The sequence below is a fragment of the Vigna unguiculata genome, chromosome 2 (assembly GCF_037176805.1).
Source record: "Vigna unguiculata cultivar grain cowpea cultivar isolate G323 ecotype 2 chromosome 2, ASM3717680v1, whole genome shotgun sequence".
In the NCBI taxonomy this organism is placed as follows: domain Eukaryota; kingdom Viridiplantae; phylum Streptophyta; class Magnoliopsida; order Fabales; family Fabaceae; genus Vigna; species Vigna unguiculata.
The window spans coordinates 28,082,117-28,092,085 of record NC_140793.1 but is presented as its reverse complement, the minus strand read 5'-3'; the positions used below and the strand labels follow the sequence as shown (position 1 = coordinate 28,092,085).

Below are 9,969 nucleotides of genomic sequence, written 5' to 3'. Positions count from 1 at the left end.
CCATCCATTCATTCATTCCCCCATTGACCTCTCACCCAACTCCTTCTATTCGCCATCCTTAGGGTTTTCTCTGCTTCTTCTTCTATTTCCTCTTTTTCACACTTAACATTCATCTCCAAGAATTAGTCTTGCTCCCTCTAAAGCTTCGTATTTTTACTCAGCAACCCTTTTCGGGTATTATCTTTTCCGTTAACCCATTTTCCTTTTATTCTCTGCTCCCAGTTTCGATCTGATCCCGTGAATTTTCCGAAGCTGCTCTTCCAATCCTTCAAATTTCGGACGAAGCTCCGAAAAGGGTATGTTTTCTGCTTCTTACTTCGGCTCTAGGGTTAACTTTGATGCTGATGGTGAGATTGGTTTTTATTTGGAATGAAAGAAATTGGGAATCTTGGGTGTCGATTGGGAGTTCAGGATGCTTAGATTACAGCTCATGCTTGGTTTTGTTCAAGTAGTGTATTAGAATTGTCGAAATTCTCCGGGTTCTTTAGGTTTGGATTTTGAAGTTGCGGGTGTCGTTGGTTTGGTTTGCTTGAAGGGGAAAACAAGTGGTGATTTCTCAGTGTAGTAAGGTTTGATTTGGAAATGGACAACTCCAAAAACAGGCATAATGATAGTCTGGGTGTTAACAAGATGGGGAAAAATATAAGGAAGAGCCCTTTACATCAGCCCAATTTTGGTAACAACGCTGCTAGACAACAGCCTCAGCCTCAGGTTTACAACATTAGCAAGAACGAATTTCGGGATATTGTTCAGCAGCTTACTGGATCACCCTCCCAGGATCATCCACCTAGACCTCCACACAATCCACCGAAGCCACAGAGCATGCGACTGCAGAAAATTAGACCTCCCCCGTTAACGCCAATCAATCGGCCTCGCATGCCGCCGCCAATGCCGGTGCCTGCTGCCGCCCCCCCTCATCCAGTTCCTCACAATAATGTCATGCCAAGACCTGCTCAGTATGGACAACCATTGCCTAGTCCTGGGGATATATGGTCTAATACGACCGAGTCACCCATATCTGCTTACATGCGTTACCTTCAGAATTCAATAATGGATCCAAATTCAAGGGGTAACCAAGTTCAGCCTCAACCACATCCGTACCCTCAACCTCAAGTACCCGGCAATGTGCAGCCTTATCCCCCTCCCTCGTCTGCTGTGTTTCCTAATCCTCCCATGCCCACCTTCCCTTCCCCGAGATTTAATGGTCCTATTCCACCCATGAATGCTACTAACACTCCCATGCCTACTCTTCTTCCTTCACCACAAGCAAATGGTCCTCCTCCCCCTTTACTTTCTCCAACCTCTCAATTCCTCCTGCCTTCTCCAACTGGTTACATGAATTTGCTATCTCCTCGCTCACCTTATCCACTTTTGTCACCTGGCATTCAGTTCCCATCTCCGCTTACACCAAATTTTCCGTTCTCGTCCACGGGGCAATCAGGGATTTTAGGTCCTGGCCCACAACCTCCTCCTTCTCCTGGCCTTGTGTTTCCGTTATCACCTTCAGGCTTTTTTCCCATATCAAGTCCCAGGTGGAGAGACCACTAGTCTTCTGAATTCTTGTTACAAGTTTAATTGGGTTTGCTTCTTTCTAACTGAAGAGGTCCTAGGCTTGTTCTTTGGCATGTGATGTACAATCAGGTTGTAAGAGCTCTTTTTGGCTATCTGTAGTGTTCATTTCTCATTTCTTTGTTTCTCTTTTGTTGACAACCGTAATGGTTGCAATCCTTTTACTTTGACAAGTTTTACATTAGGCAATACATATTGAAGATCAGACAACTCAATTGGGCAGTTGGACAGGAGCTGTAAGATGGAAGACTGATCTGTAGCTCAAAAGGAAGTAGGATTACAGACAATATTTGTTGTGTATGTCATCTTCTTTTGTAATATAGTGGTTTACATCTCAAAGTTCATAGCTAATTTCATCTTTTCTATGTAAGGTGTTTTGAAGTACGATCTTATGGTTATTACCATGTGATTTGCTATAAATATATTTTACTTCTGCAGCATATTTTACTGTTCTTATGTAAAGTAGTTCCTCATTTGATTTAATGGCATGCTGGTGGATATATCTTTAGCTGCCTCTTTTGGGGGACAAAGGAGCCACACTAAAGGCCCAAGAAAAATTATACTAGATTGATTCATCGTTCTTTGGACTTGTTTTCAGGTAAAATGATTTTCCTTGGGATTGACTGTTTATGCTTTACCCATATGTTATTCAGTATAAAGGAGTACATTTTTAATCTGGGTTCTTCCTTTAGAGGGAATATGTAGGGAGAGAATAATATGGCTGACTACATGACTGAATCATTTAGGTTAATTTTGTTGTTTCTTCTTTTGTTAAGCATTTGGAGATCACTAGATGTAACTTAACCACTAGGCATATTATCATCTACACTTGATCATTCATTGGAGACCCTGATTATGTTCTCATTCTTTTTCTTATTAAGTTAACTTTTATCTACCTCAGAATATGCTTCTCCCCTGCAAACTCATGGGGGCATGTGCATAATATCAAGAACATGAGCCTGAAAGTAGGTTACTCAGTTCTGTGTCATGCGTTGAGAAGAAGCATTAGTTAGCTTTGTGGCCTAACAGGCTTTTGATTGTTAACGTCTTTCCTCTATCTGATATGGATTGGTTTGTTTACTGTCTTCTCACCATCATGCATTCGTTCTAGGTTGCATTAGGGTCTAAACTCAGACTTCATTTTTTAATTCGTTAACTAATGTCCTATCATTGCTTAAGTGAAACTACTTTAAAATTAGTCTGGCTTTATAATTGCTTTTATTGAGTAATTCAAAATATTAAGTTAGATTCTTTCATGGGTGTGCATTGTAAAGTTTATTTCAGCATCTGAATGTACCAACTTTACTTTATATGCACGAGGGTTTTATTCGTCCAAAATAGAGGATTTGTTTCCTCTAAAATAGGAAATTATATAATGAAAAACTAAGGTGCATGTGTTGAATTCATGATGTCTACATGTTAACACAGGCTGATAATTTGGTAATCCAAATCAAGTTTATATGAGTTTTTCTGGAGGAGTTCCATGCCCGATGAAACAAGAGACTGATGGCATTTTCTGGATTTTCAGTGGAAAAGTTTTTCTTGTTTCTTTTGCTTAAACTATGATTTTTATTTTCCCAACACATGCAAATACTCTATAAATGAGTTATGAATGATATAGTAGAAAACCCCTTTTACTGCAGCTGTGCAGATAGTATCGTGTTAAACAATTGGAACATTTTCAATGGACAAAATAAGACCTGATATGCAAAGCAGAAAAAATGTTATAATTGTTATAAATATGCTTCAATTTTTACTGGAGTATCTCCAATTATTTTCCCTACTACCTTCCTGTCACTGTCAGTTTCCTTTCCTGATATTTATACAGTCCAATATAGAAATAGAAAAATAATGGAAGATCAGCATGAAGCCATAACCACCTCAAATCAATCATCACGATCAAATCAACGCCCACATTTATAGAAAATTTATGCCTTCTCATCTCCCATCACACTTAATCCATTCTGCTTTATTTGAATAGAGTTTAGAGATAAAAAAGAAGAAGTAAAGAGATGAAAAGTAAAAGAATGAAAATAAAAATTATTTGGACAGAGTGATGAGCGAAAATAATAAAAAGTTAAATATATTTATTGTAATTTGCTTTTAATAATACTATTTTAATTGTTTGTTTTATCTATATTTTTATATATTTTCTTTCTTCTTTTATTCTTTAAATAATAACATATTTAAATTAAAATAATTATGTTAGTATTTTTTTAATAAAAGATGGAATTTGTCATTTGTAACGTCCCATTTAATTTATAAACGCAATTTAAGAAAACGCCACACATAAGATAGTATAACAACGCAGTCCTGGGGTTCCCAACATCACCCCTACAAAACTAGACACACCATGATGCCAACAAAAGCAGAATAACTATTTAACTAAAAGTTTATGAACTAAATAACCACAATACAGGGGCCATAGCCCTGAAGAAACATGACGGAAAGAAGTATAAGATACAACCCCGATGACTAAATAGCGGAATCGCCATTCCCTTGCTGACCACGAGAACCGCGCCCATCTGCTCCCATCAACCAAGTTGATGATCATCGCAAGGAAGAACAACCACATACAACACAACCATGCAATAAAACGGGTAAGCTAGAGCCAACACATATTCATCATACAGTCAAATATATATATTCATCATCTCATATCCATATAACAACCAAACATGTTATGACTCTCCCTTCAATACACTACGACTCGACTCATCCGGATACGTATAACTTGGTCGAATTCAGCGGATGCTTGCACTTGTGGTGGATATCTCTGCTCGACCCTGAGCTGCTCATCTCCGAGCTATGTGTTACAAGTGTTACGATGAAACAAATTTCCCTCACCACAAGGTTAGCCCTTAATGAATTTCAAGCCTCCTGCTACTCTCACCACAGGGGTCAGTCCGCTCTAAGTGAGACTAATTGGCCCCTTAGAGTGTCAGGATGCAGTCCTTACCTTGAATCCTTACCTAGTTATACAGATGGGGCACCACCATGGACACCCACTAATAGGGGCCATGGAATTACGTCCCGACCACTGAAGCGCGACCCCAGAGGTCTCACCTAGAGACCCCAAGGAATTTATACGCTGACACGGACCAACATTCATAGCTCAGCAATAAATGAACATAAAATCATATTTACATTTCCAAACCAACCCCTGAGATCAATTCCTCATACGCATCATATTTCGAATCCATACCTCTGATCATCACCACCCCATGAATCTAGGGCCTCATCTCATACTAATCACGTGTTCCGTTAGGTCCAAACCACTCATTCATTCCACATGCCAATAACATACCCGACCCATCATACGCAATTCATGAAACATGCCAAACATACCTCATGCTCCATTATATACATGTCATTCATCATACAATCATACTCAACCAAAACAGATCATTCAGGAACAAACGGACATTTAATCACAGCACTGTCTCGCTCAGCACCTCGCTCAGGCTGAGGGGTCTCGCTCAGGCGAGCCCCCCCTCCGCCTAGGCGAGGGCACAAGAACAAGAGCATGAGCAACGCGGGATCTCGCTTAAGCGAGATCCCTCTCGCCTGAGCGAGTTGCCTGCTCGCTCAAAAGTCACAGCGGGTCGCCTGGGCGACCATTCGTGGAGAAAAAGGCTTAGGCGAGCCTCTGTTAATCTCGCCTAGGCGAGACTAGCTCGCTTGGGCGAGTTTATCAGTGCCCGCCACTGTTTTCACCTGCAACAGACGCAAATACGTACCACAAGCAACAATCCAACCGTATCATACATCCATATCAACAGGCAAACATAAAGAGATCACCAACCGCATAAAATAGCAAACTCGTGCCAAACAAACCGAATGGTTCTAGCTTCCCTTACCTGGAAATGGGTTTGCACGGGACTTCTACACTGAAATAGGGAGCACAACAGCTCTAGAACCCAACTCGCAAACTGGAACAGCAAGCTAAACGAGTCATTATAGAGTTTCCCACTGTGACTACGAAACTACACTAGACAGAGGCGATAAGGTGAAAGAGTACTTACGTGAGCAGAACAAAACCAAGATGGAACGTGAATCAGAAGAACGTCGAAACCCTAGCAGAGCTCTAGTGCGGAAACAGGGAAGGAGGTGGCTGCGAATCTGAGAATGAAGAAAGTGTGTGTGTTAAGGCAACTGAAACAGGTTTTTATCCTATGGGTCGGCCTTTAGGCCCAATACTGTATGGCAGCCCACTAACTTTTAGGGCAGGAATAGAATGGGGCCTTACATCATCTGGAATTCTAATAATTAATAGAAATTTTATCACACTTATAAACTTTTTTTTATATATTTTATCAAGAGTTTACTATTTATGTTCTGATGATTGTTTTTTAATAATAGTTATATTAATTTTTTAATTAGATTTATTGTTTTTATTATCATGCAAAAATATGTGCATCATATTCTTTATCTTAATCCAAGTTTTAATTTTTATCTTAATCATTTCTTTATTTAATAGTAAATCATCTTTTATCATGTACAAATTATTATCCAAAAAAAAAATCTAAATATTCACAACCCCAAACTTTTATAATATGTTTATTGGGGAAGGAACGAAATAGAGAGTGTAAAAAATGAAAGAAGAATAAAAGGTAAAAAAAAAAACTTAGTATGCTGGGTTAAAAAGAAATAAATTGACAGTTTTAGTATCATGCAATTATTTATTAATGAATAAAAACCTGTGAGTTTGTAAAATGGAGGGAAGAAAATAAAGAAAAGTCTCCCGTTGCTTGTTTAGCGTTTTTCTTCAGCTACTTGAGAACAAATGAACCCTAAAACCTAAACTCGTTACAAATTTCAAACTCTTCCCCACGTCTCTTCTTTTTTCCCCACTTGTTTCAGAAGTAGGAAGGTATTAGAAGAAATAATGCTACCAGTTTAGGATATATATATTTTATTATTATAACTTATTTTGTGAATTTATATTATTATTTTATCCAATCAATTGAATTAGACAACTTTTACAATATTTTATCTCTATTTTCACTTATTTTTACTTTAGTTTTAGTTTTATTTATTACATTCTTTTCTCAATGCTTGTGCCTGCAAGTCCAGATTTGTAAAGAACGAAGAAAGAGAGAGCATCTGACACGCTTGATTTCTGAAGAAACAAATGGAAAATATAAACAGTAATGCTGCAAACCAACCTAATAACTGTGCTTTCATTATATATTACGAAACTTATTTTGTTCTCTATTCTTTATTAAATAATAATAATATTATAAAGGAGATGCAAATTTTGTGGTCAAAAAATGAAAGCACGCTATTTAGAATGAAACAAGCAGTTCCTACTTGAGATTGTTGGTGAGAGATTTGACATTAAAAATTTGAATAAAATAAAAATGTATTTAGTATTATAAAATGAATTAATCATTTTGTTATCGAATTGAATTAAATTTGATAAGAGGTAAATTGATTTGGGAGATATGAATTGAAGTTGTGGTAGGTTAACAACAACAAAAATTAGCATAAATAATAGATGGCCCATAGTTGCGTACAATCTCTCTTCATTCATCCTCATAAGTCTTAACTCCCGACATAAGGCCCCCCCTTACATCATATACTTTACTTCTAAACATTTATGGCCTATCGCATATAACTAATAATAAAAATTATTTAACATCAATTTTTTCTTTTATATTTTACTATTAAAAAATTGAAGGCTAATTCAAATTTTACGACTTATCTTTCTTATTATCGTTTAACAAATGGATATAAAGTATATCTTACTTTTACAAAACTATATTATATGTCAAGATTTACGTTAATTTATATATTATAAATTTAACTTGTGTTTTTATGTAAGATTTATAACATATTCTATCACGTCAAAATATATATTTTGAAGCACTTGAAACAACTCATTATTCAATCTTACAAAATCAACTTGTAAATTAGAGTTTATACTTATTTATATATTATAAATTTATCTTATTTTTAATTAATGTAAATTTCTAACACCCCTCAAGCCAAGGTCTCAAAACGGTTCAATAATGAGATGATACAATAATTCTAACAAACAATAAATATTGCTAAGATAGAATTCAAACACTCTGACATCACTTTAAGACCGAATTAAATTTAACAAAATTCACAAAGGTTTGTAATAATTTATGTACCATTAATTCATCTTATTTATAATTGATATGAAATTTCTAAAATAGAATTTTCTCAAACGTTGAATAATTAAGACAGTGTATAATAATGGTATTATGTGTGATCATATTTTTCTTTTGTTACTATTATGAAAAATATGTTTAAAATAAAAGAGAGAAAAGCTTTTGGAGAATTGTAATAGGAGCATCTACAAACAGGAAGGAAATATGATTGGAGTTGATTTTATATTTTTGGCCCTAAAAAAATACTCTGATTTGATTGGGTTTAGGAGGGCCTTTGGTTGTGATTGTGGCCACTACTTTTTTGGTGAGAGAGAAGAAGAGGCAATAATTAAGTAGAAAAATGAAAAGAAAAGAAAAAAAGGGAAATTGGTTGAAAATATAGGAAAAAAATGTTGAGACACAGAAAGCATTTAAGCATTGAAGCATTTGAGTCCTCTAAAGTTAGTGTTTGTAGCTTCTATTCCTCCTTTCTTTAGTATCAACTTGCCAACTTGTATCTCAGTGTCGCTTTCTTTCGCCTTTCTTATAGTGCTCTTCACGTGCTATGTTTACTCAAACCATATGTGCTTAAAAAAGGATCAAATATTCTTTAAACATCTTTTTCAACTTCAAATCCACAATAATTCATAACCATCTTCTTTTTCAAATTCTTTCCAAACCCTTTTCGACTACACACTAAAAACAAACCATACTTCTAACTACTGCACTTCCAATTAAAACATACTTAAATTCATATAAATGTATAAAAAAAGTGCGCTTTCTTTTTTAATTTTTGTTTACCGAGTTTCCTTCAACCCACTCACTAATAAGATGCTTATACATTTGTAAAGTTGATGATGAGATTTGTGTTGTGTAGTCCAAATTAATGCGTGGGCATGATTTAAAGGAGATTGCAATATATGGTGAATGGATGAATAAAAAGAGTATTGGATAATTTGGATATACCTGTTGTTTTGGTCTCGCACGTTGGACAATGCAATACATTCACTTTTCACACATCTTCTTGCATAACTTTCCCAGGAAAATAACTGTTCCACTCCTCATCCTCTACTGTTTCAAAAGTTGCTTTTCAGCTCCACTGGCCCCACAAAACCACACAAATTTATTTTTTCTTCGTTTTAATTTTCGGGTTAAATATATTTTTGTTTTTTATTTTTAGTAAAAATTAAAAATTAGTATTATTTTTAATTTTTTTAATTTAGTTCTCCAATTTTAAAAATGTATGATTTTAATCATTTTAATCAAATTTTATTTATTTTTTTTTTACGTTTCAAATACATTTTATGATAATATTTGAATGTTTATGCTATTTGACACATTTTCACTTCATTGATAGTTGAGGAACACATCTAAATATTAAATAAACTTAACAAAATTTTGTTAATTTTGTTAAGAAAATTAAATACACACATTAGAAAAAATGAGAATATATTAATCTAAAAGACTAAAAACATAATAAAACATTAATTTTGTATAACTGACTGATTGTATCAAAATATGAAACATAATCTTTCAATGACAAAATCTAAGTGAGCTATGAATTTTACTAAATACTTTAAAAATGTTACTCGACCTAATTGATAGAACACTACACAATTTTAGACTCTTGTTCAATTCAAAATATTCTGCTTAAAAAATTTAATAATTTTTTATGGTAATTACCTTAAAAACTATAAAAGTATTGAAAATTATAATTTGATTCAATCGGTGCATGTTTCTCTCCCCCACAAATAAGGTACTGGTGTTTCAGTGCCATCATTCTCAAAACCGCCACAAGCAAAGAGAGAAAAAAAAAGATGTGCCCCCACTTGCTTAATCTCCCATAAGCATACTTTTACTTTTTAATATATTATTATTTGTTGAAATTTATTAAAAAATGCATAGAAAATGCCATTTTCTTTTTCTTCTAAAGTTTAGAGAAAAAAAAATAGTTTCAGTAATTATTGTTACCGAAGTGATATGATGGAGGCATGTGAAGTGGCACAAGAACAACCGTGGAAGCGATGGAAAATGAGGATTGTGGATACTTTTTACCATTCAACTGTGTTATCTGCTTATTCAATAATTAATGACCGTAAAATGTGATTTAATGATAAATTGCATTATTAAGAAAACACATTGATGATGATAATTCTGTGGTGGAGCAATAAAGCATGTTTTGCGACAAATAATTGACTAAAAACTAAGTTGGAAAGAAAAGAAGTTTGATTGAATTTGTGCACTTCCACGCAAGTTGTTCATACAGATACACTAATAATTC

The 9,969-nt window shown here is 34.8% G+C and overlaps 1 protein-coding gene across 1 annotated transcript; it reads left to right on the top strand.

The window, feature by feature from the left end:
• LOC114173948 (protein HAIKU1-like) lies at positions 1-2,009 on the top strand. The gene has a single exon (XM_028058647.2). It carries the CDS (start codon positions 583-585, stop codon positions 1,546-1,548), a length of 966 nt encoding a protein of 321 aa, XP_027914448.1. The 5' UTR covers positions 1-582; the 3' UTR covers positions 1,549-2,009.
• The last annotated feature ends 7,960 nt before the right edge of the window (positions 2,010-9,969 follow it).